A 27,474-nucleotide genomic window follows, 5' to 3' on the forward strand; every position below is an offset into this window, starting at 1 on the left:
GTAGCTTCACGAGCAAAATTACCTGATTACCAAAGATTGGAAGATTACATGAAGCCAGTGTACCGTTTTTGTTACCTTTACTCCTTTTATCTCCAGTACAGGTTCTTTTGTAGGAGGGGGAAGGAGCTTGGGTAAGAACTGGTATTGCTGATGTTGTCTTCCCTTCCAAAATTCTGCTGTCCTTCTCTGGGCTTGCATCCTTTTAGAGCTTTGTCCAGCAGGTAAATTAGCCTCCCCAGTACTTGCTTTCAGGTTAATTGCACAGCCTTTAACTCTTTGCTTCCTGGTGTAAGTGGCAACTTTCTTTCCTCATAAAATTAAACTTTAATTTGTGATGCTGTAGGCTGTTAAATAAGGCATCCATGAAATAAAATATTTTAAGTTTTATATGAGAAAAGGTGAATATTTTATCTTTTTTAAAACAAGTTTTTGTGAGGTAGGGTGTATTTTCAATCGTGTGTGCTTTCTTGGCAGTGATGGTAGATGTCAGCCTAGTAAACTGATGTGGCTGGGATAACAGAAATTATTACTTGGAGTATTTAAATGAAGCTATTGTTCATATAAAGCAGTTGCACTTTGGTACTTCTAGGTGTTCTCTACCACTTTTCTAGACAGTAATGTAAATGGTTTAGACTTTAGACTTTTCTCTTTAATATTACATGATTTACTTAAAAATTCTGGCTCACTGAAAAATGTGTTTCCAAAACAATTCCTCTTTAATGCCAGAAAAAAACAGTATATTACTTAGTTTTATTTGCTTAAATGAAATTATTTGGTCAAGATAGTGAACGTGGACTGTGCCCTAAAGTAAATAAGCATGTAACAGACCCTCGTTTGTTTCAGATGGAAGTGTTAAATCCTCTACTTGGAATGAGTTTTTCAAACTCTGCCATAATACATATCTCTAAAATTACAAAAAAACTGGCAAAAATGTTTTTATTTCTGTATTGGTCAGAATAAAGGCTTTTTTTTTTTTTTAATGGATATTTTGTTTTAATGGAAGCCCTCATCATCACATTTCCTAGGATGCTGTAGTCGGGGATCTTGAAGCACAAATTTCATGACAAAATCATATTTAAAGGCCATTGGTAACTTCTTTTAAAGTAGTGATAAATAGTACCAGAACTGAAATATGTGTAAATAATGCTTATGTAATGGCATATGTGGTAAAGTTTTTTGTTTATTTTTCTGTTTCATGTTAGGGACAAGGATATTCATAAAATGAATACAATAGAAATATGCTCAGTAGTTTGTCCAGTTTATATCACGTAGACTAACAGTTGAGTCTTGGGTTACCCAACTATGTTTTGTATATAAATGTATGTAAAATTAGGCGCTTGTACCTCACCATGTTAGGTTAAAATACTAGACAGGACTCTGAAGACCTGCATTTCGTTCCTGGCTGCTGTGCTCTCAGCTGGGTGACATTAGGCCGATGACTTTGCTTACTCATGTCTCAGTTTCTTCATCTTTAGAATAGAGGTAATGATGCTTGCTTTTTTAGAGATAAAAAGTACTGGGTATGTATTATTAGCTGTGGTCAAGTGCCAAAGGACACCTTAAAAAGGTACAAGTAACCCAATTAATCTGTTTTGAACAGACATTGTAATTAGGCTGAACACTCAACAGTAAGACTGCCTTCAAATACTGTTCAGCTAGGACAGATTAGCCTCAAATAATTTTGAATTACCCTTGTTTCTTCAGAGCAATGAAATGTCACATTCAAGTGAAAATACCCTGAGCTAGTCTACTACAGTTTAGACATGAAAATACATGTGCAGGTGCTTGGGACTTCTCAGGTCCCTATAAACACTTCCAGAATTTGGGGAAGCACTGCAGTTTTTTTCCATTTGTGGATATATATTACTCTTTAAACAGTACTCCGTTCAAAACGTGTAGTAACAAAATATACATCCTGTTCTCAGTGGAACATAAACAGTCCTTAAAATACCTTTAGGTAGGTGCATGGGTGGGGGATTTGGTTTTGGTTTGGCTCTTTTTTTTTTTTTTTTCCCATCTTCTGAATTCTATAAGTGTGCCTGTTAACGTAGGGACTTGTATACGATGTGTATGATTGTATACGTTTGACTGAAGTTTCTTGATCAGAGCAGATGTCTTTCTGTTATTTTAAACTCAAATTATTAGTGATGGCTAATAGAAAAGTGTATTTAGTTAAGCTATGTGTAATAGCTGTTCTGGAACAGTTTTATACATAGTGAGTGGACATTCATTACAATGTAACCTAAAATCTGTAGTGGAGTAACAAGATAAACACGTCTTTTACGTTGGGAAAGGGTGGTTTAAGGGCTTAATGATGGGATTACAAATCTCTTCATCAATGCCTCAGTGCTTTGCTGAATTAGAGACTAAGACATTACATGGCCTCTACGAAGATTCAGAATAACAAAGCCTTATGGTGTTACATGCAGCGTGGAGGTTGCAGTCTGCTTTTTGTTTTGGCTTTTTCTGGAAAGCACTTGTACAACTGGACAAATTGGTTGATGATAGGCTTTTTGTTTTGTTTTCTCTACTGGATTCAGTAAGTGAATGGGTTTTAGGAAGAGACTGAGCTGAAGCATCTCTTATGAGATGTGGCTCTGTAGCATGGGCAAGGCATTTGTATGATACTTTGAAGTTTTAATTATTAATGCTTGGTCTGCAATTCCTGGCACAATCAAAATGGCATCTTTGCTAGTGTTTGGCAGGGAGCAGGAGGGTTGGTTGTTTTTTTTTTTAAAGAAATCAGAGTTATGTTGTGGGATCTGATCCATTACTTTTGTTACTTTGAGATATGATTAGGAAGTGCTACATTGAAACAGAAACAAATAGTGCCATTAGTTAACAAAATGCTTTGGGCCCATCCCTACAGTAACATTATATCTGATTTGTTTGTTTATTTGAACTGCAGCAGTATAATTATGTCACACTGACACAAGTCCACACCATTTTTGTGACTGCCATTTTACGGTTACTGATTATTTACTGTTTGACAGCTCACCAATGAATTGAACGACTTGCATGGCAGTCTGGGCATGCATCCTGTGGAGCAAAGTTCTGCTCTGTGGGTTTTCTCAGCATGCTTTGTGGGATACTTTCCTGAACCTTCAGGAATTCTGTGCTATGTGTCAAACTAATGCAGTTTTGTGACATCCATCAACTTTGCCAGTGCAACTTCTGGCATCTAGTGAGGAAGATACGACTGAGTTCTGTGGTGAGCAGGCACTAATACAAACAGGAAAGTAGTGTGCAGTTGCACCTTATGTTCAACTAAATGGACCAGCTCTGCTGGCAATTCTGCTGTTGTACTGTGGGTAATAGAAGAGGCTGAAATCAAGCTATTCAGGCTAATGCATCTAACTTCACAAATAGGGTGGGTTGGGAGAGATCACATGATCTGTTACTCTGGCTCAGTTGTGGGACCACCAGCTGTGGGTAGTGGTGATCTGACTGTTTTTTTAAGAGTAGGCCACACCTTCTATTTTTCTTGATACTGGGTATAGATGCAGTTTCCTGTACTCTGTATCAACATTATGCCCGCTTTGGCTGCAGTTCCTGTTTGCTGCTACAGTGGTGTACAGAGAGCACTTCCGGAGTGGATGCACAGTGATGGCAAAACTCTGCTTTTGGTAGCGTAGTTTGTTGCTTCTGCTGGGCAACCAGGGGAAAACCCAGAAATAATTAGCATAAGTGTATTTTGATAGGACAACTACATCTATACTGAAAGCCTTTGTTATTTTGTTATAGAGATATCGATAGCTATCAGTACCAAATAAGAAATGATTGACTTGGAAGGGCTAGGTTGGGCTATGAGAGGTTCATATATGCAGATTTCTCTTGGGGGTTTTTTGGTGCCATAAAGCAAGGTTGATATGTGGCAGGACTCAGGGAGGGTTTGCTCTGGCAAATCAGGAAAACTGGGCTATGTTGGTAAAAACCTTAATGTGGACATGACTAAATTAGCTTTTTTGCCTCCAGTTCCTGTGGATTTCTTTAAGCCTTATTTGCTTTGCTGGAGATACTGATTTTTAAATGACAGAGAGTTTCTGACATTCTCTAAATAAGTACAGATCAGAGAGCTTGAATCAAAATCCCATAATACCTGTTTCATATCTGCAGTGTTATGTATGGTAGTCCAGTGCTGAAGCAAACTGTTTTTTCTGTTGCGGTTTTTCAAACGTTTGCTGTCCTGCAATGTAGTAGCGAGGCTCATAGATTTTAAGTTTCCATTAAACAGAAGAACTTGTTAACCTGAAAATGGAAATAGCAGAACCAGTGCTCTTTCTATTGAGAAGAGCCAGCAGGACAGCTTTCCACTAACTTTCCACAATTGTTATCAGAGTGTCACAAAACACAATAGGTGGCAGATCCTTAGACAGGAGAACGCATAATTAAGTCTGCAATAGCAAGGTGCTAATAGATTGTATCATAGTTCTGAGATACATCACAGGAATAACGTGAGGCTCAGTCTGTTAGTGTGATAAACACTTGCAAGCAGATCAGGTCAGAAGGGAGAACTCGCATGGATTGCTACAACAGTAATAGTCTTCTAAATTAGCGCTGGTCTTTAAACCCAGGAATATTGTTCAACTCCTGGAATGAAATGAATAGGTTAATAAAAAGAATAAGAGCTAATAGTAAATGTAATTGGGTTTTTGCCTGATTTAGAAATAGTACTTTAAAGTAATTGTGGTGCATAACTGTTCTGAAATTATTTTTCTGTCTGTCTGTGTGTAGGTATATATATTTTGTGCATATATAAACTTTATGTAACTTTTGAGGAGAATTTGAGAGTTGATAATTACAAGAGGCAGAAAAAAGTTGTGTCCCCCCCCCCTTTTTTTTTTTTTTAAGTACCCAACACAAACTGGCTAATTATACAGGAAATAATGATATGGTTTAGTATATCCCTGGCGCAATAGTTTGCTGAGGAATTTTTACATGTATCTTTGAAAACTGTCAAAAGGTATATTCAGTCTGGTTTTGTGTTGCAAATCACTAAGACACAAGGCAGGTCTGTGACACAAATTTAGGATGGAAAAGTTCTAGTTGGTTCATTGACCTTGCTGTGTGCTGGAACTGGAACCTTTGCCACAGACTTGGGGCTGTTGTTCAAAGCGTCAGGCTTTGTCAACTGGTACTGCTGCTGAAAACAAGTCTGTGCCATGTTGTGTTGCTTTACATTTGCACAAACAGCTATACGGTGAACCGATTTGTTGCTGATTTTGGTTTTTTTTTTGGGGGGGTCCTCCTCCCCCCAGTTAGTTTTCAGCCTGATTGGGTTCACAATCCAGTTCACTGTGTGGCCATGTGAAGGTTTGTACTGGCATGTATCAGCAAATGGTCTGGGGCAGGAACAAGCACTTAGGGAAGGATAGGACTGCTGGTTCTTAAGGGTGGTTTTTTTTGCTGCAGTGCTGCTTTATGCAGTAAAACATTTATCAGATTACAGGATGAGATTTACTGTCATGTATGTGGCTTTGAGCTGGGGACTGTGAAAAGTCCCATTTCTTCTCCTGCAGACCAATAGACGAATAACAAACAGTTCATTCCTGTCTATGGCAATTCTTTTCTAGCTTCATATTCTTCAAGCAGAAGGTCTTACAATATGCTGCATGTGACAGTAAAAACCTATTTGTCTGAAAGAGCACTGAAAATAGAATTGTTTTGGACATCATGCATGGATGGAAGACGTAGTTTCATTAAGTTTGCTGTCGAAAGTTGAGAACAGTGTTAAGGTTTTGTAGCAGTACCCTAAGCGAATGTGGGAGTATGACCAACCACATCTTTATTTAATAGCTTTCAGAGGCTGCTGTTAAACCTTTCACACACTTGCGGCAAGGAGTAGTTTTGAAAAATCCTGAGTCTTTTTGTTATTTCTCTAACAAGTGAAAAAAAAAAAAAGTAAGTATACAATTGAAACAGATGGGAGTGAATTTTGTCATGAAGACAACTTACTGTGTGAATAATACTATTAAATTACTGTCCATAAAGCTAATAGGGAGTGAGGTATTAGTTTGGTGTGAATACATTTGTCAGTTATTGAGTAGTTCAATAACTGTGAGCCATTTGAATACTTAGTAGGAAAAAAACCCAAACAATGATGAGTTGAATGTTTTCAATAACAGAATACCTCTTAAAGGTCACATGAACATCAATTAAAACAGCATTTAGAAGACTTTGAACTCTTGTGTACAAGACTGCTGCTGTTTTTAGAGGTCTAGCCAAAAGGGGGGGGGGGGGGGGGGCGAGGGCCTGAAACTATGGTGAAGAAATAATAAATTTGATGTAACAAAGTGATTAAATATTTTCAAAGTTCTTGTGGTGTTGAATTAATTATTCAAAATTATCAATACTTTCTCCTTGTATACACTGACAAACTCTAGGTGTGTTATCTTCATTACTCAGCTATACCATTAGAATGTGGGACTTCTTTTATTTTGTGCTGTTGGGATGAAGGATTATCCTTAGAATAAACAAGGATAGTATTTTTGGTAATTCCAGATGTTCTAAAGCTTTCCACTAACAACTGGCTTATTTGTGAAATGTGAGCAAGAAAGTTTATGCCAGTTCTTATGGAAAAAACTTGCTTAGTTCTGTTCTTTTGCCTACCTTATTTTCTGCAGGAAGAGGAACACAACCCCTTTTATGTTAGATTTTAGGACAACCTGTTTACATCACTTAGGTTATTAGATATGAGGTTGAAATTGCTCTTTCATTGTGATGCATATTACCTTACCGTAAACCCAAAAGTATTGTTGAGAATTCAGGAGGAATGCAAATTGACTGTGGCCTGTTGCTTTTTACAAGCATAATATGTTTAACCATCCACTGCTTTTCTACTTCGTGTGTTTATTTTGCAAAACAGTTAAGTGGTATGTGTTTTAAGAGGATGTTCCCTTCATAGACAGATCTGCATATGACATGACAAGATTATTTCTTCCCTAATTCTCAAATCATATAGGCTAAAATTATAAGACCAATGATGGCAAAGAAGTGTCAGCTTTTCTTAAAAGTACATTATTAAACTCTGAAGTTACAAGGACATATGCTGTGGACAGCCTCTCCAGAGCTCCATGGGGGGAACTACACGGGTGTAATGGGCTGGGGATACAGAATACAGTAAATTAGATTCTAGCAAAAGGTTATAGAATACAGAGTCAGACTGAAGGCAGGGTTTCAAAGACTTGTATTGAAAAGTACCGAAATAAGCGTAGTACAGATTTACAGAACATTTTAAAATCAGCAAGGCCTTTTTGTAGAACTTGTTCTAAACTTAGCGGCAGCAGCAAAAAAGTAAAAGTACTGTAAATCGTACATGCCTGACTACTAGCGTAGCATTCTTGAACTGCTGCCCATTTAGGACTCAGCAATCTCCTTTAATGGAAGCATGTTTTCTTCAATATTTGAGTTTGTTGCTTATTTATAAGCTCATATGAAGCTGGTGTTTTAGGCCGAGAATGACTGGATGTTAAAAGTTACCATTTGCAAATTGTAATATCTGTATAATTAGACAACCTGTAGATCATTTAAGATTTTGTTCTTGAAACTATAACCCATTATTTAATGTTTTTTCTTCAGGTTGCTAGGATTTGTCTCCAGTCTCTCTTCTGAAAAGGTGGAAGCATGACATTTCTGAAATTTAAAACAGATAGTACTTTAACGTTAGAAGAAGATAATTTATTTCAGAGGGTTTTTTAATTGTTATTCTCTACTTTATTCATACCAGTTAGCCTGAGTCAAAGTAAATAGCCATCTGTTGGGAGAAAAATGTGATCAGTTTGAAATATTCATCTAGACTAAGTTAGTTGAAATAAGCCACTTCACAAAGTAATAACTAAATCTGGCTTTTTTCCGTTTTGTTTTGTATGTGCACTTTGAAAGTAAAATTATTATCTGTGGCAGAGCACATGGCATTCAGCAGCAGCTAATTTTTGTTTTGGGAGGGCAGAATCCTTTCTTGAATTCTTCCTTTTGTTGTAACATACTGCAAAGTGCAGAAACACTTTATGATTGTTAATTTAAACGTTTTAGAAATTGGTGGTCACTGGTATTAGGATTCTGTGCAAGAGAGTGAATGAATGTATTCTCAAGCTTTAATTAAACTAATTCCAACAGATTAAAAAAAAAAAAATCTAAGTGCAGGAGAAAAAAAGAAAATCAGTCTGCTGTAGAGTAGTATTCGAAATCATCTATTTTTCAGGTTAGCAGCCAACACTAATATTAAAGTGTTCTTTTTTTGAAGTGTTTCTTTTTGATGGGAGTAACTCAGTGACACAGTTAGGGCAGCAACTGCCGTGCACATGGGAATTGGTTTCTTTACCTCCAATATGATTCTTGAACCAGATGACCTTGAGTATGAAAGACAGGCAAGGGAGATGCAAGTTCTGCAAGTGGTCTCCCATTTTTCTAACTCTTCTATTTCTGTAATAAACAATACTGTTTTATGGACTCAAATAACATTTAATTTCTTTAGCATTTGTCTGCCTTCCCATTGGCTGCATTTACTTGAATTATTTTACTGACAATTTAAGGTTTATACACTGCTTCAAGTAAACACATTTTTAAAACTTAGCTGCAGGGATCTGTATTCTGTATTCATTCACATATGTGTTCTAAACTATGTAGTTGAATTATTTTCTTCTGATTTCCATCTAGCATGTAATATTTTCTGCAGATTTCCTTCACTAATTATTGTCTTGCACTTTGCTCACCATGTATGTTCAAAATGTCAGATGTTTCTAAGTGCTTTTTTTTTTCTACAGTTATAAAATAATCTGTCTATTAACTGGAAGCATTTAAGTGTTTCTTTATCGCAAAGAATATACTTGAAGCTTAGTACACAGTCAAGTACATCTACTGGCAGTTCCTGCAAATCCTGAGTTACAGCAGCAATGAGCATTTTGGTGGCATATACTGTGTATGGTCAAGGATGCCACTTCCTCACTCAGGGTTAGCAAAAGGAGAAAGGAAAAGCTGGCTGTGGTTCTAGCATCTACAGAAAATGGGAAGAACCTGTGTCTGGGCAGAAGCTTTAGCTTTACCCCAGAATGTTTATAATAACGCCAGTTCATTCCATCCTGGCTTGGTTAAACAGTGGAAAGGGTGTGAAAAAGAAACCAGTAATGCTCAGAGGTCAGGAAAGTGTACAGTTGACAGGATGCTACCCTGAACTAAATATAGTATCTTATTTTGGAAGATGTTATAGACAGGTTGAGACTGTACTTTATTTTTGTGTAGCTCAATTTCTTTTTTTATTATAGAGACTGCTTTTTATTTTTCTCCTGTGACTCTTGACATCTTTAATAGAATGCTTGAGAGAGCCTCAAAAAACACACACACACACCCCCACACCCACAAACCACACACACACTAGTTTCCAATACAGCTAGGAAATAGCCATGACCTCCTTAAATTTAAGTTTATGTAAGAATGTGCTGGTCTCTTTGATGAAGTAGAAGTTTTCCTGCTGGTATTTTTCAGTCAAAATTTAGATTGTGTATTTTTTGTCTCCTAATGATGACATGCTTTAGATTAGATAGCTCATTATAGAGGAATACATACTAGATACTCTTGGGAATGCAACAGGTTAAACTTCAACCATAAATAGCTTTTGACTGCAGTAATTTCTTTCTTTAGCTTAAAGGACTCCTTCATGAAGGTTTTGCTGAATGTCATATCTAGAGTATTTTTTGTAGCTCTTGGTTATTAATAAAGAATATTCTATTCTACTTCTGTTTAACATATATTTCATGCTATAGTTTTGATTACGAACTAAAGGTTTTTCTCAGGCTGATAACTAAAATGCTTGCAAACTGTCATGAAGTGAAAAACTTCTAGCCTTGAAGAAGAATGTCTTGACAGTTAGGAGCATATCAAAGCCAATTACACTGGATTATTGGCAACAAATATTCCTAGAACTTTTTTAAAATTGTATGTGTGAAACCTGCTGTGTATATATGCCCTGTAAAATAGGGTGAGGCTTTTAACATTAAAAAATAGATCAATTTAGGATAAACAAAGCTTAAATACCACATTAAAGATCCCATTCACATGATTGGTGCTGGAAAACACATAGAATGCATGTGTAATCTTACCCACTCTAAAAAAGGAAGGGCATTGAAATCACTAACAAATATGTCTCATTGTGGGATTTCTGAATACTCAGCAGTAGAAAAAGCAAGCAACATATTCCCCTAGTTTAATGAAGTTGTAAGGTGAGAACTTTTTGCCATTGTTTATAGCATAAACTTTTTAAGTTTCACTTTTATAGGCTCATCTATATATATGCATTGAAAAACTGCTGGGTCTATGCTGCCTTATTTCTGTTACGTTATAGGTCTCATTGGTGCATTGGTTATTTGGAAACTGATGCTTCCCATTTTTAATTTAGCTGTTGTTGAAACGCTGCTGGTAACAAGAGCTAGATGGAAGAGAGTCCTACAGAAGTGTATATGCAAAATTGGTAACGGGAGGTAGTATTGAGACTGAACATAAAGAGTAAAACTTCTTAAGTGAGCATTAAGAAATCCTTCAACTAAAATCCTAGACTTTTGTTCAACACTTCTTACTGTCAACTTCATATGAATGTCAGAGGTTCATTTTGGGTCGGAGAAGGTAGATATGGATTGCTGTACTGCAGGTCGGGGGGGGATCAGGGCTCCTAAAAACTGAGAAAATGTAGGAAGCTTTTAAAACCAAAAATTTAAGCAAATTTGTGTTTTGAAACATAAACACTTTTACATTTCGTGTAGAATGTTCTGAATATTTTTTGTAATCCACATAATCAGTAAGTGAAATCACCTGCCTCTTTCATTAGTATTGCATATAAAGCAGTTAAGTCAGGAAATTTTCCTTTTTGCTTGTGTTGTAAGTTGATGGACTTCTGTTTCTTCGTGAATTCTCACATACCTAGGGAATTCTGAAATAGAAAATGGTTAAGAGCCAGTGAGAAATTTCTTACCATGTTTTAAGCATCAGAGAAAGAAGTGTTGCAAAACCATTATTCCAATGTATCAGCATACATCAATGATGCTCTGTGAAAGTCTCAGACAAATGGGAATGTGAAGTAATGCTTCTATAAATAACTGTGTTCATCTATAAACTTTTACTGGAAAGGCATGGAATGAGATGCCTGCATCTCTGCAAGTGGTATTTTGGGTGTGGCAATACTTCTCTCCAATAGTGAAAAGTGATCTTTTCTACTGACCACCTGTAAAGATGGGGAAAGGATTTAAGGAGGCTTTTCCATCCTTCTGCTGCTGGAGATGAAAACAGGAGCGACATTTGCAGTTGGTTGGAGTGTAGGGTGTGAACTTCAGATACAATAGCCAAAACTACTGTGAAGGTGTTCTCAGTCCTAGAGTATGAAGACATGGTTCCTTGGTATAAATACAAACATACATCCCTTTCCTTTAATAACAGATTCAGCTACCAAGATGGGGAATCCATAAGCTGTGGTGAAGGCACTGTTGCACAGTCCTAAAAAGCAAAAAAAATCGGTTCCTTCACCAAGATCCAGTATTTAGCCACTTGGCCTGTTGCCTCATAATAAAGCAGATGTTAGTATTATCTCTGATATGTATTCCTGCATTTATAATGTACAAAATAGTTGGCTGCTAAAGATGATGGCTTAATTAGAGTGGAATGTAGACTCTCAGCTCTTCCATTAGTTTTGCAATAGCTAAAAATAGCTCCTGTAAAATATAGTAAAGTTAAATGGACTAACCTATCAGTCATCTGTGCTGAAAGCTGGAACTGCCAGAAACAGAGGTGGGTTTTTTATTTTTCAAATCATGATTATTCGTCCCAGAAATGGAGCTTCTCATACATGGATCGCTTTGTTGTGCTTTAAAATGAAAGAAATTAGTGTATTGTTATTTAACAGCATCCTGGCACTTGTATGTGTTGTTTAGAAATTCCTGTTTACTAGCTGAGGATTTATTTTACATCATTTCAATGATTTAAGATTTTTAACCTGCCCTGAAAGAACAGGGAGATCCCAAATTGTACTGACTTGTTTTCGTAGTAAGGCATTTTAGCATTCTTCTCCTGTAGTTTAGTTAGAATGTGTGACACTTTCAGTACCACCACTTACAGATGTGGCAATAGCCGATACTGTAATTTGTGGATGAGCAGAACGGTGAATCAGTTGCATTATCTGAGATAGACAATAATACCTTTTAATTGGGTAATAGTAGCTATTAACTAATTCATTTTTATCATAATAGAAGAAAACCACCTTAAAAATGGGAGTGGACATGTTTGTCATTAAGAACTGGATTTTGGGTTCCTTGGGGTTTTATTTTGATATTTCTGCATAGTGATTAAAATTTCTTCACAAGCAGAACTTTAACCACACATGTTTATTGTAATGTTAACATTACAGCCACTGAAAATATGTAGTTGCAATGTTAACTTTACATTAACGTAAGTATATTTTTTGGATGCATGCCCAACGAACTGTCACCTTTGTACAGTGTGCATTGTTTGAGGAGTAGTTATCAAAGTCCTAAGGCATGATTGTGACTTATGTCTGTTGACTGACCTTTTTACCTTTGAAAAGCTCTCCTACCAAATTAAATATTGTATCCTGCAGCTTGGATAACATAGTAGTAGTATGTTTCCAGCATCGTGAACTATATGTGTAATATTATCTGCTATGAATGTTAGACAAAATTAGGTAAATATTTTATATGAAAAGAAAATAAAACTGTTTATATTGGTGTGACATAAAACAATTATACAAACTTTCTGTAGCAGCCGAAATGCATTATTTTAGGTGTTTCCTTTAACACACACTTCAACGGGTACCTTACTAGTTATGTTGTATTTGGGGAAGGGGGAGAGTGTTTCTCTCTTGTGGACAGATTACTAGTTTCTGTATTACTAGTACTGAGAGTTTTCTACGCAACATTTGCATGACCTTAGCTTTATCTTAAATAGTTCTATTTCTTCAATAAGTTGCGTTGGACTCCAAGCATTTCAGAGCAGTAAAACAACTGCTTGCACCGGACTTGAGCATAATGTGACTACGTAGTCTGGAGAGGAGGGTGCACTCTGCAGCTACCTGCAAGGAGGCTATAGGCAGGCACAGGTATGTCCTTCTCCCAGATAACAAGCAACAGGAAAAGAGGAAATAGCCTCAAGATACACTGGAGAGGTTGAGATTGGATATTGGGAAAAATTTCTTCACTGAAGGGGTAATTAAGCATTGGAACAGGCTGCCCAGGGAGGTGGTGGAATCACTGTCCCTGGAGGTGTTTAAAAAATGTGTAGATGTGGTGCTTAGGGACAGGGTTTAGCAATAGACTCGGCAGTACTGGGTTAGCAGTTGGACTCAATGATCTTCAAGGTCTTTTCCAACCTAAATGATTCTGTGATTCAGTGTATACCCATGTGTAGTATTTGGCAAAAATATTAAAATATACACTTTATTTTAAAAGCACGTACTGTACATATTTAAGAAATAATTTTAGGCCATTAGAATGAAGTTGATATATTTATGTGTTACAGAAAATTGCAGATGTTCCCATGAAAGAAACAATAACTGCATATTTATTTGAAAGCACTTAAAATAACAAACAAAACAACCCCAAAACCCACCAAAGCCTAAATCCCTTTCAGTGCTTATTTTTGCTATCAATTTTAAATGAAGTTGTTTCTTCGAAGCAGTCTGAAATTGTGAAACACAAAAATAGTAATTTCTCTGCTATTTACCAGCCTTCACATTTTCATTTATGTAATGGGCTCTTAAAATTTTTTCCCTGAAGTATGTCTCAAAAGAAGACTAAATTTTTCAGATGAAATTTGGAAAATACAAAACAAGTTCGTGCATGGAATTCCGGTGTTGGCAGTAGGAGATGAAACGCGCATGTATGACTGTTTTTGCTGCCCAGTCCAGTATGTTCAGTGTACAGCTCCAGTTAAGAGTCTGTGACTGAGGGACTTTTTTTCTTAAAATATATTGTGCTGCCTTGAACTTGTTTCTCTTGCCATTTATTGAACTGCCATTTAATCAGCCTGGTTTTCCTCATCTTTTAAACAGAAGTGTGTGTATTTATTACATTATGTATACATGCTATGATAATGTTACAGGAATTAGATGAGAAATTATCATTTCAGTGCTTCTAGGTGAGGCTGAATCTTAGGTGGAATTAATTCAGTCATCTTTGCACAATTCTATGATACTTCTTTATTGGAGAAACTTGCCGTATGGTATTAACAGTTCATAAAATCTTTTTCCCTGTATCTTGAAAGAGCTCATTTGTATTTTTGGCATTTAATAGGGCTTCTGCTGCTGTGTGTGGTCTCCTTAAAACCATACTAATTGTGTGAAATGCAGTTTTCTGAGTATGTATTCTGCTGCTTTTTCTTGTTATACTAACTCAACTACTGTAGCACCACTGATAATTACTGGTACTTCATATACACTTAAAAATGAGAAGCTAAATTAAAACTTAAGACAGCAAGGTCTCAGAGTATGGAGGAGTGGTGGTGTTACAGGAATAATGTCATATGCTGATCTTGTTCCTGGACACATGTAAATAAAAGTTGTGACAGCAGTCCCCATTCATCCCAACAGGGATTTGTGGTGTTTCTTTTGCACTTCTGAAACCAGAGAGGGTAAGGTTTTTTTTCAACAGTGCTGGGGTCTATTTGAATTTTTTGGCTGGGAGTAGGAACTTGAAGTTACAGATAAAAAGTCTGGAAACTGCTGAAATGTCTGTACCAAGCCTGTTGCCAGAACAGCTAGTCACACTTCTTGGATACTGTAGCCATTGCTGATCTCAGATTCAGGTGCTCTTTGCTTGTGTTGTGCCATAGCCTCTGTTGGGTCCTTGCAATCATGAGAAAAGCGAGAGTGGGTTTTTTCTTTTAATGTCATAATTTTTTGAAAGCCTCCTTGCAGGTCCTTCTCCTAGCATAAAACCATTAGAAGCTACTGCAATGAGAAGTAGCTGAAGGCAGCATTTCTTTAAAAGTTTTCCTTCCCTTCCATGGTGAGGAAATCTCACTTTACACCCTTTTCTGTAATCAATGTTGGTACAACGCTGCATCGTCACAATTTCCAGTTCTGTAAGCAAGTCTGTGCTGCTGTTGGAGCACCTTTGGGAAGCATGCTCTTTGCATTGGTAAATGCTGGCCTAATCAGGGATTGTTTGTGGCTGGAAACCTAGATGTTGGCAAGGTATCTCTGGGGAATTTTATTACCTGTTTAGGTGCAATCTGTGGCCTGCCTCAGCCAGGCCACACAGCTTTTCATACAGGTGCTGTAGGACTAAGCGCTGCAGCCCAGCAGCTATCTTGTGACTAAAAGCAAACATTCCTCCTGAAGCATTCATCAGGGAAACAGCTGAAACTGGGAGAGAGGGGCAGAGGGGACCAGCTGACTGAGGACTGTAGGATGGACATCCCTGTTTTAAGGAATGCTTGCTTTTTTGTTTGTTTGGGGGGTTTTTTTGTCCATTTAATCTCTTACAGATGCAGCCAGGCACTCACTGTTTTTTGCACAGGAATTGAACCCCATTTAGTCGGTGTCCTACTTAAATTCATCCATGTATAATGCAATACAGTATGGATATTTGTGCTTTAAACAGCCTTTTGTTACAAAGCAGAAAGCTGTGACTTAGATTAAATTTAAATCCTGATTTGTGACATGTTAGCACAGCAAACTAATGCCAGAATCTATTAAGCCTCCAAGGTTGGGGTGGTTTTTTTGTTGTTCTTGATGTTGGGTGAGTGCTGAGATCTTGACCACAATCACATTTGCTTCTGGGCAGGAGGAAATAGTCCATGTAGTTCCAGTAATCCAGACAAGCCGTCACATCTGGTTTTATGAATGACTTCGGGGGGAAGGGAAGTTTGCAATTGATTAACATTGTTCTTAAAATCAAAGACTACTCTGGTTTCAGGAATTACTGTAGAGAGCTTCAGGGACCTTGGCAGTTAGCTCAGAAAAACAACTGGATTTTTTTTGCTTTTTTCTCCGCGAAAGATTGTTCAGAAAATTATACTAAGAAAAATAATAGCTCCAAATCTGTACTTCCAGTTCTTCAAAATGAAATGAAAAATTAATAAACATTTAGTCTTTCTGGATTATGGTAATTTTTTAATCATACATAAGATGAAAATCCTATTTTTATATTTGAAATGAGTATGTTTCTATTTAATAACGAAGCATTTTTTACTATACTTGTCAAACAGGTTTTCTTACTGTATTAATTGTTTGTTATAGTCTATTGAAATGGTTACTAAAATTCAAGAGCATATAAAAATGAATGCTAATAGTTTTAGGAAAAAATAGACAAGTTTTGCTGTGAGTTTTGATATGGTCTTTTTTCTAAAGGGACGTTGACTGTGTGCTAGTAGCACATCAATGTGAAGTGTAAATAATATTTTGCATGAGTGCTCATCAGCTGTTAAGCACGCTGTAGTTCAGGGCCCGCTTACCTTTCTGTAACAATTCCTACCAGAAGTCAGTAATCTGTATTCTTGCCCTACTCGGTGTTCTCTATGGTGAATACACAGTGCAGCTGTACTGTGCTCTTACAAGCAAGTTCTTTTGGAGTTATTAATAATGCCCAGGATTTTAGCATTATCTTTTTTTCTTCTAAGAGGTGGCAATTTGATAATCTCACTTTGAATTGGAAGTCATTCAGTTTACACAACTTAAGCAGATTCTCTGGTATTTCCAACTTTATGGTACTCTCTTCTGTCAGCAGTACCATTTCCGTCATTCAGCAGTTTAGACATTTTATTCTTCAGTGGGAGTTTGGTTGGTAAGTGCAGTTTGGCAAGGCACCTGCTTCACTGATTATTTGGCTCAGAATTGACCTGGGGAAAAAGTGTGGGACTCCCATGGGTTTTCATAAACAACACTACTGCTCTCTTTCACCACATCAGCCAGAATAGACTCTGTGTATTATTAAAAGACATGCTCAGACCACTACCCATTATTTTCAGCAGCTATACTTAAAATATTTCCCAAGAGTACAGAAATTGAAGGCTGGCATCTTGAATTCATTTCTGTAAATAGATAGTCTTTGAGCCAGCAATCTAAGTGAGGTTGAGTCATTAGGCCATTGCAGCAGGAAAGCTATGAGTTCCTTCTCTCTTTTTTTTTTTTTTTTTTTTTTTTTTTTTTTTTTTTAGCAGTAATATCTAATTTGTGGTCCTTCAGAGTTTATTGTAGTAAACACAGCTTCAGTTTCATTACATGCTGAGATGTTTCAGAAATCTGCAGCCTGGCTCATAAACATGTGTTTTTCCCATCACACAACAAGTACGCACCACTGCCTCGAACTGCTTCCCCTGCAGCCCAGAAAGCAGGTTGTTAGGAGCAGCACCGGCTGCCGCTGCCCTTTGCTGCTGTGGGGCACAGAACTAGGTCACCGCAGTCGGCTGTGGCACACGGGGAAGGAGGATGCTATGCCAAGTGGTCTGGTCCTGGGACCACCCAAGAAAGATGAGCTACTGTCTTTTACCCAACAGTCAAAACACTACCAGAGTTAAAAAAGAAACTGAGAATCGGTACCTGGCTGCCCGTTCTTTTGTCTTCGATTCTAAAGCAGGGAGGCCTATTCTCTGTTTTACCAGCAAGAGTGGTTTAGTCATTATCAGCTTTGGAGCATTTCCACTCTTAAGATACTTCATGTTAAATGATTCTGGGAGGGAGAGTGAAGGAAGTGGTTGTGCAATATCCATTGATGGTTTCTTGGCATAGAGAATGTGAATGATTTCTTCTGTCTTTGCACCCTGCCCACTTGAGCAGTGCAAAGCAAAGGACCTGGCCCCTGCCTCCAGCTGTTGTTTCTATTTACATACTTAATTTTCACATTGAGGGGAGAGAACACCTACATCCTAATGGACGTGAGGCTCAACCTGGGAGGGAGTTCATCCAAATGGGGAAAAGAATTTTTTGAAAGAATATTCAGCTCTAACAAGAGACTCGTAACAGGTTGTCATTGAATAAAGCTGGAATATCCTGTGGTTTTAAGTTGCTTCTCAGTTTGAAAGCAGAGTACGAGTTTGGCGTTTTGGGAGGTGATTTTTCTTAAAGAAAGAAACATACTTCTCTTACTCAACTGTTGGACATTCTGTCCGGTTGTGTCAGTCTTGGCATTATCTCCATTTTAAAATGGAACGTTGCTGCGGCAGCTCAGTTCTCCGGCATGAGGATCTGTCTCAAACCTTTGTTGCATCCCAGCAGCAAAACGTGTCAGCGCAGGAGCAGAGCAACTTCACTTGCAGAACACGCTCTGGCTCTGCTTTGGGAGCAACCTTCAGGGTCACTGCGTGCACAGTTGCCTCCTTGGAAGACTGTTTTATTTCACAGTGACCTTTGTGCCAGGTGACACATCTAGGCAACTAGGTGACAGGGTACTTTTAGTTCAAAAGTATAATTAACTCTGGATGATAAGAGAGACAGAAGGAGTATCATCTGTGGCTTTTGGAGGGATTTAAAGATGAATGCTTAAATTCATAGGCAATGTGGCCAGCTTCCCGCGTTAGAATCAGCACTGCTGTACTCTTAGCTGCCTCAGAAGCAGATTGAAGACAACGATTCTATATCCTGAAACTCTTAAGTCCAGGGACAAAGATGCTGCTGAGTAGAACTGGAACTTAATTACTCGAAATTTGGAATGCAAATTACTAATGATCATGGAGATTTAATTTAATTGAAGACTTGTTAAGAGACTGTATATGTGGAGCAAGGGCTCCAAAAACCTGTTTATGGAAGAATATAACATCCCTTTAACAGGTGGGATGTAGGGTTAGTAGAGGAATAAAAACCTCCCCTGTAATAAAATACGTTATTGTTCAATAGATAAACAATTAACTGAAGTCTCTTTGGGAAACCCTAGTCAAGAATATTTCTGAATTATTTATATTTTAATTACATTGTTCTGTTTGAGAAGTGTACCTTCTTGGCATAATTTTAGTGTACTTTGGGTGCTATTGGAATAAGGAATAAAGGTTTCCTTTTGCTTTTGGGGTTGGCTGGGGGGTTGTTTTGTTGAGTTTTGTGGGGGTTTTAACACCACTTGTCTTTCTCCTGTGAACTTAGTAATGTCATGCTTTGAAGGAGGTAGATGAGTTTATTTCTAGGAAGCTTGCAGAACAAATGCAAAGGATTATGGTTTAAAAAATACACTTTTTATTTACAAAAACTGGTTTGATCTCTTTTTAAAGGCTAAGTATTAGTATACTAATCTTGAGGCTCATTTTCTACTTCCTAGATTTGTTAGACAAACAGGGAAATCAAAGATCTGGATCTAATTTATATATACTTATTACCTGAACAGTTTGCTATACAGTTACTATATGAGCTTATTTTCAGTTTCAGTTGTATCTTAAAGCACTCAACACACGGTGGTTGGTCTCCGTTATGGATATGAACCTTTGTACTAGTTGTTCATCATTATTGATCATTCTTTAAAAAAAGTTGATTCTTTTTATATGTCTATATATGGAAACAATGTCCTGTATTTCCCAGTGCAACTATTAATAGCCTCTCTATATATGCATAATAAATTATTTATTTTAATCTACACTAACAGAAATGTACTTACAGGAGCCACAAGTGCACTCTTAAGTATAAATTTGCCTCCCCCCCCCCCCCCTTTCGTTTCCTACTTGATTTGTCACTTCTAAATAGCTTGTTTGTTGTCTTTTTCAACGACAGACAGATTCTGTGGCAAGATGGTGATTCTGACTACTTTTAATATTTAAGAATCTTTGAGTTGCTAACTTTTTGTATTAAAAGCTGAAGCTATGGATATAAATGTTTTAATAAGAGGGGTTTAAAGATGACTTAGTAAACAGGTAAAATTAGAGCTGAGGACTGACTGATGGATTGGATCTTGCTTACAGAAGGCACAATCACTGGAACGTACACAGATTGAAATAGTTTGACCAGCATTATCTGTTACAGGTATGGCCCAGCTCCAACTGTCATGATCCTTTTTTCCCCAAATTCTTCCAAAAACAAACTGTGGACTATATCTAGAGATCATGTGTTCTGGGACATTTTTACAGTTTATTAGCCCAATGCTGTGCTACTTGAACTCTTTCCTGAATGTTTTCTTCTGCTGTGCTGTTGGAGTTTCCAACAGCAGATAGTGATGACAACTAGTATTATACCCAAAACTTCCTGATTTTTAATCACCTCTTCAAATACCTTACTGTCCACTCAGATATTTCAGAAGTCTGGGCAACTTCTTCATTGTGTTTAAGAAAATTTACTGGAATTTTGGTCTTTTAGGTAGCTACATAAAGATCAGGCCACACATATACTAAATACATCCTGAATTATGACTGGATCAGATTCTAAGTTTAGGAGAGCCCTTATTCAGTCTTCACTCACTTAGCTTTAGCTAAGACTTCTTGGGTAGGACCTAGTGTATACTCATGGTACAGGGTCCTTGTATAAGACAAAAGAAGTGTTATTACATATGTAATTGATTGTATTTGTACTTTATTGATGTAGGTTCTGTAACATGCCCTTTGTACAGTTACTTCCTCAATGATACGTAAGCATACACTAAGCACAAGCATGACCTCATATGTACTGATGGTCTGAAGATTCTTTTTGTCCCCTGCTCCCTTACTACACCAACTCCCATTCATCAATGCAACTTTTTGTTGTTGTTTTTTTAATTTCATTTCAGCCTAGCTTGCCTGCACAAGAAAATAAGATTATTTTATTTTTACTTGAGGGATTTTAAAAAAAAAAATATCTAGCAGATTTCCAGTAACATCTTGACAAATCTTTATAAAGATGCCAGTGCTTCTTTAAACATTTGCAAACATCAATAAGGTTTTTCTTAACTTACTTTTTTCAATCTTTAAAAGGAATTTATTCTAATGAATGTATAAAAATTCATCACAGATAATAATTGTTGGAAGTTACTCTTATTTCCTCTATCCATTTGGTCTATTAAAACACACAATTAAATCTAGAAAATTACAAATGTGAGTCATTAGCTCTGAGGCATATAACTGCCAGGCAAGCAGCCATGACAAATCCAGAAGTATTTAAATCTCTTGGTGTTAAAAATAGGCACAGTAAAGACGTCACTAAATTTAAAATAAATCTGTTGTAAAATCTAACTCCAGTTAACATGTAATGTCTTGTGAGATTGTTGCTTTAGGGCAACATTAGTGTAGGCCCATGGTTAGTAAATGGTCTTACAAAGTGATTGCTTAATAAAGAGAGGCCTAAAGCCTAGGCATTTTAAGTGTGCAGCCTGCGTTGTCAAGAAACAAACTTTCCTGGTAGTTACATTACTGTTTTTCTTTCTAGGGGGATGCCAAAAGTCTTCTAGCCGCTGAGAATGTGAGCACTGGCCAAAAGTTGGACTTTTCAGATACAATGGTACAGCAGAAGCTGGATGAAATAAAGGACCAAATCAAGCGGGAAATAAGGAAGGAGCTTAAAATCAAGGAGGGAGCAGAGAACCTCAGGAAGGTCACAACGGATAAAAAGAACTTGGCATATGTGGACAACATTTTGAAAAAATCAAATAAGAAGTTAGAAGACTTGCATCATAAGTTACAGGAGTTAAATGCACACATTGTTGTAACAGATCCAGAAGACGTTGCAGGTACCATATGTTATTGTGAAATCAGTTTTTCTTCTTAGCTTAGATAAGCTGTGTCCCATTTCACTTGAAAAAATTGCTCTGGGAATGAGCAAATCCTGCTCATTCTGGCAGTTTGTTACTTATGTATGCCTATTTGTTTTGGTTCACAAGTGTCCTGCTGTTTTGAGTTTTAAATTGTTTTCTGGGGAGCATTGTATTTCACAGACTGTTTGATCATGGTCTAAAGACCAACTTAACATGTACCAGTTCTTCACTTTCAGTTATTACTATATTTTAATATTTTCTCGATCACCATAATATCTCCTAATAACTTTTCACTGTGTAAAAGCAAATTTCAGTAGGCCTTCCAGTGACTTTTTCTGAGTGTAGGCATGAATGTTAGTACACCTTTTTTATTCTATGGAGGGAAAAATTATAACATTTCTACTTAAAAGTTCTGTGGTTTTTTTTAAACTTAAATCTAATTTAAATTTAAAAGCTGTGTTATGCCACTTTGACTAACTTATCAAATGTTTCTTAATGTGGGAACAATTTGTTAAGTCTTCTCTGGCTTTTCCACAATGAAACTACCATTTTAAAGACAATTTGGAATTGTTTTCACAGAATGGTTGTAATTAATGGCTTTAATTAGTATTTTCTGTGGCATGGCAGTGACGCAATACTTATTTAGAATATATTTTTTAAAAATACAAGGGTTGGTATTTTAAGATGGAATGTTGTGAAAGTAAACAGTCCTTTTTCAGCTTTGTCAAATTACTCTGGAGGTATTGCCAGCCTCATGATGTCACATTGCACAGATTCTTTTTGGCAAAAAGTTAATAGATGTGCACAAGCCATCAAAGGTGTGTTTGAAGTTATTGCCAAGCCTTAAGAAGCTTGGGCAGTAGAATAAAATGACCGCATCATCCTTGTGAAGAAAGGTTGGTTACAGTGAGAATTCAGGAAAATATTGGCAGTTGGTATCAGGAACTTGTATTGTCTGGCCCTGTGACATGCTGCAAGATTGTTGAAGTGTCCATGATGGTCTGCACAGCATTTTCTCTATTCTCTGCTTTTTTTGCTTGGTAGCATACAAGGGGCAGAGGGTGGGCAGAGGGTGAGCACTACTAGAACTAATGAGGCAGAGTAGTTGCTGTAGCATGAAATGGGAATGAGTACAATAATGTATGCTTCATAGATACCCATTGGGTTTTAATCTGCATGAAGCATTCTGTTCCATATCAGCTAAGGTTCGTGAAAATCTACTTCAATATTGACAGTAGTGTGGCTCTTAAAGGAAAGAATGGAACAGAAAAATAATTGTATACCGACTGTGTATAGAGTGAATATAAAAAATCTGATATAAGTTTGTGAAGTTCATCTAGTAGCAAAACTTGTAAAGTGGATGATGCAGAATGTTCTTGTTGGAATGCCCCTTTCCAATGTAGCATTCAAGTATCACAATGAGTTAATGAGCAATACTGTCTTTGCGTATGACTCGGGAAGTGCAGTAGACCCTGAGAAAGCATTTACTAGTGTTAAAGAGATGGTGTGAATACAAAGATCTGAATTATGTTGTTCAGATCCTTAGTATACTCCTGAAAAGGCCAGCAGTGCCGGGTGCATTTGTGGATAACTGTTAGCAGTCAGGTTCATCTCACCTCATGTTCAAATACCAGAGACTTCCATGAAAGGCTCAAAGGATTAAAAGAACAAGGTTGATAAACATGTCCTCCTCCTTGCTTTTGATGCATGCTGAACTTCTTAGTACTATGTTTTTCACTTTCATTCCATTCAAAGTGTTATTTGTAGATAGCTTTTACAGTCTTACTTAATTATTGAAATATGCAAGAAAAATCTTAATAATTCTGTTGAGATTGTTATGTTCTTTGTATAGTATCAAATCAGGTATTCCTATATAAGACCCATTTTAATAAAATATATTGCATAACCTTCTGGGGGAAAAAAGTAGTCTTTAGTTCTTTTAACATCTCTTTTTAGATCAAAGATCTATAAGCACCCACCCTCCAAAATTGAAATGCTTGAGTCTTTTATACTCTTTGCCTTGTAATTTAACTGTCTGTCTCCTTCCTTATCTGTGGTCACCAATTCATGGAGGGGGAGCACTATCAATAAACATGCTGTCTGTCTTGAGACTAATGGGTGCAAGTCATCTAGGTGATACTCTGATTTTTACTACTGAAGTCTTAGGTTTGACTTAAGGTATTCGTGAGCATGGCCTTTGCAAAATAAGATTGAGAATATAAAACTTACGGCATGGCGACTGTGTGGATGTTTCTGTATATAAGTGTGTTAAATAGCTATGTATATTTACACATAATATTCAGCAAATACATGGACACATAGCCCTGAAGACCACTGCCGTCTGACAAAAGATAGGTCTGTGGAGAGGCCACAGGTATCTCAGTTTGGGAGTTCTTGCTTTTGCTCAGGATCAACAGTGAATTTAATAACCGTTTACTGGAGCTCCCCAAATAAGTGCGTTATTTCTAGAGGTTAGCTTTTTTCTAAGTTACAGCTTCTCACTGTAGCTCATGTTTGACCTTCTTCTGGTCAGTTAGTGACAAATTATTTAAAAGAGAGAAGGAAATACATGGGAAATCTTCAGACTGCACAGACCATGAATGGTGAAAATAAGGTAAAGAGGGTTCAAGAGCTGTGGAGTCAAGGTCTGTGTTCCCTTTATGTACTTCAGTACTTTTCAGGGGTGGCCATATCTATCTTTCTGTCTTCTAGAGTATATTGTGTAGGTTTTTGCATGTTCTAGGTAGCAAAGTCAGGACTGAGATCGATTGAGAAATAAGACAGAATCATTGCATGTAAGATGATGATCCCTTTGACCTGTCAGGCCTCAACTCTGAAAAGGTTTTTGGACTGTTTCTGTTGACTGGTTGAAAGGTCATTGCAGTAACTTGGAACAGTCATTTAGTCTTTCCTTGTTCCTGTATCTGAGAAGTGGGTGTGAACATATATTTGTAAAGTGCTCTAGATTTAGAACTGAAAAGTGCTATGCAAGCTGTTGTGACTCTTACTGCTGCTTATGGTATCAAGCAGTAACTTATGTTACTTTTTTAATGAACCACTGTTTTGTAGTGTAACTTCTTTGTAATCAGCATAGTGTAATCAATACATGTTAAAACTATTAAACATAGAGTTAATGAATCTACTGTAGAAAAATGTGTTTTCATAATATTTATCAAGTTAAGATGTTTTGATGGTAGTTTGCATAGAACTGAAAGCTTTCTGTGTCCGAATGTCATAGAAAATCATTTGTAGAACTATTTGAAGAATTGGTATTAAACCCTAACCAAAAAGTACAGTTTGCAAAAAAGCTATATTAATGAATATGAGGGTAGACTTGGCGGTGGATGTATGACTTGGAAACAAGTTTTGGCATAACGTAGGTTTACTTTACATTATGGAATTGCTGGTGAATCTAGATTTGTTTTAGAAATGGGACTTTGTACCAAGGTCTGCCCTTATCATGCAGTGTATTAGTCATACTGAGACGCAGTTTTAAAATTTGAAGGTTCAGCACTTAAAAGTAAAGCAGAATGCAGCAGTATAAAATGCGTAGGACAAGCTTAGTGACCGTTATTACTGAAAATCTGAGTGATTTCTTTTAATGTGTAACATGGGCTGATTACTTCAGTGTTGGAGATGAAGGAATTTTCTCTTAAAAACATACTTTTCTATATAGTAGCACAGATACATGCTTTTCATGTGTCTAAAAAGTAGCAGTAGAGATTGGTTTTTAATGTGACTCTGCAAGGTGTAAGATTGAAATAGTTTACTTACAGCAAATCACCCATTTAATTAGGCATATAGTTGATAGGTAGAATATATATAAATTGCAGAATTAATCTGTTCCATAGAGCTGAAGTAAAGGTGGATAGGGAGGAGAGATGACAAAAAAGTGAGGGAATTGAGGAGACTGGATAAAACGTGGAGAACATGAAACCAAAAAGACAAGTTCACACCTCTTGCATTCTCCTAACTTCGAAGCTATCTACTTTACGCTAGGTTTGGCTGTAGGGGTCACAAAGAAAATTTATTTTACTTAAGAATATGACTAGCTGCCAGGGAAGTTAGACTGTTTGGGGGATTTCTTTGTCCCTATAAATGGCTAGGTTAATCTGTCAGACACCACAGTGTCCATGTAAAACTGATTACTGGAAGTGGTAGAGGTAGCAACCAAATTAGTAGAGGCAGTGACTTTTGAGACAGCGGACTCCACCTACGAGGCCCATATGCATAGGAATTCTATGGTAACTTTTGGGAATCTTAATGTAGAACAACATTATCAAAGCAATTTGAAACAATCTCCTTTCACTTGTTTAATAATTAAAGTTAGCCATTACTGAATTGAAATGCAGTTGAACTCCAAATGTTTCCGGGAGGTCAGTACTGGATGTTCTCTGAGTGCAGAATGTCCACTGCTGCCTTGGACTTACTGATGGCTTATTTGAAGTGCTGATGCAACCATCTGGCTCCCTGAGAAAAGCCTGATGATGCCTCTTTCTACCCCCCACCTCCAGCAATGCCTAAACATGCATCACAGATATTTTGGTTGGGTATGACACTGATGAGGCTAACTGCAATTAAATAGTCGCAAATAAGATTAAAATTAACTGGTTTACCAAAGGACACTGGCTGCTAATTGCGCAGTTTAGCAGCATGCTGCAGTACCATCTGGGAACCCAAATTCAGAAAGTTACGTGGGATCGTAGATTTCATGCTGAGCTTACTGAAGAAATACCATACCTAGCATCTGGGGAAGAGTCCCCAAAGAATGAGCAGCAGTCTCAGAAGAGTAGAGTTGTGTCACTAACAAATCTAACATACAGGAGCACCGATAAAAGGCAATTTAGAAGCAAGAAATATTTGCTGATGAGCGCTATGCAAAGACTCAAACAGGAATAGTTTTCAGAAGAGCAAAGATCACGGTTAAGATAAGCATTTCGGACTGAAAACTGCCATTGTCCTGATGCAATCCAGACATTTAAAAAATAGTTAAACCATCACTATTAACGTATTTTAAGTCTTAAGAGTGTGTTTACATGAAAACAGGATATTGCAGGTGCTGGGGAAGCAATACTGTAGCTCTTCCAGCAGCCTGGATGTGTGCTAACTCTGCACAAAACTCTGTTAAGCAACAGCATTCACAGTTGTTCAGCAAAAATAACATTCTAGTTACTTGAAATGAAGTCAAGTTCACTTGAAATACATCTGTTACTTTACTTGATATTCACTGTCAAGAAGAAAAATGCCTAGGGGCACTAATCTCTACCCCAGCAAAGCTCTTGCTTCCTATGCAAAGGTGGACTTGAATGCATCCAAAATGACAAGTCTGTACTGTTCTTACTGACCAACAAATGTGGCAAGCTGGAGAATCTCTTATTTTCCCCAGTCCCTACTTACTTACTTGAGGAAAATACCAATTTGGTATGAGTACTTAACTCTTGTTTAACTTTAAGCATATACATAAATCCCCATGATTGCAATTATCTGGATTAATTTATTACTTATTTGTATTATGAAAATGACTAAAAGTCTCCAGATGAGATTTGAGCCCATCTGTAAAGTGTGTTACACAAATAGATCAGAGATAACTAGCCATACCAAAGTAATTACAACCTCAGCAGACATTACAAAGAGAGAGCGAAACAGCTAATATAGATGTAGCTTCTAGTGCTGCTGCTAAGATTGTCAACGCTTTCCATAATAGGACCAGTTTGTCTAGCTGATTTAAAACTTTAATCTGAATTCTTTAAGAAGCTGCCTCAGGCTACTTGCTGAATTGTAATTGGGGAGGGGGGGGGGGCGGGGAGGAGTCACTTGGAAGCCATTTCTGAAAAGCTGTTGGTAA

At 37.1% G+C, this 27,474-nt stretch overlaps 1 protein-coding gene across 2 annotated transcripts in view; it reads left to right on the plus strand.

Annotated features, from left to right (window-relative positions):
• Positions 1-27,474, plus strand: part of PKN2 (protein kinase N2) — a 56,453-nt gene that overhangs the window by 3,254 nt on the left and 25,725 nt on the right. Inside the window, exons 2-3 of one of the 2 annotated variants that reach the window (XM_037404582.1) lie at positions 19,873-19,933; positions 21,305-21,605. In XM_037404582.1, the coding sequence (XP_037260479.1) occupies positions 21,374-21,605 (232 nt within the window). In that variant the 5' untranslated portion in view covers positions 19,873-19,933; positions 21,305-21,373. The remainder of the gene's footprint in view (positions 1-19,872; positions 19,934-21,304; positions 21,606-27,474) is intronic. The other variant, XM_037404581.1, reaches the window with a different exon arrangement.

The sequence above is a fragment of the Falco rusticolus genome, chromosome 11 (genome assembly GCF_015220075.1).
Source record: "Falco rusticolus isolate bFalRus1 chromosome 11, bFalRus1.pri, whole genome shotgun sequence".
NCBI classification, from domain to species: Eukaryota; Metazoa; Chordata; class Aves; order Falconiformes; family Falconidae; genus Falco; species Falco rusticolus.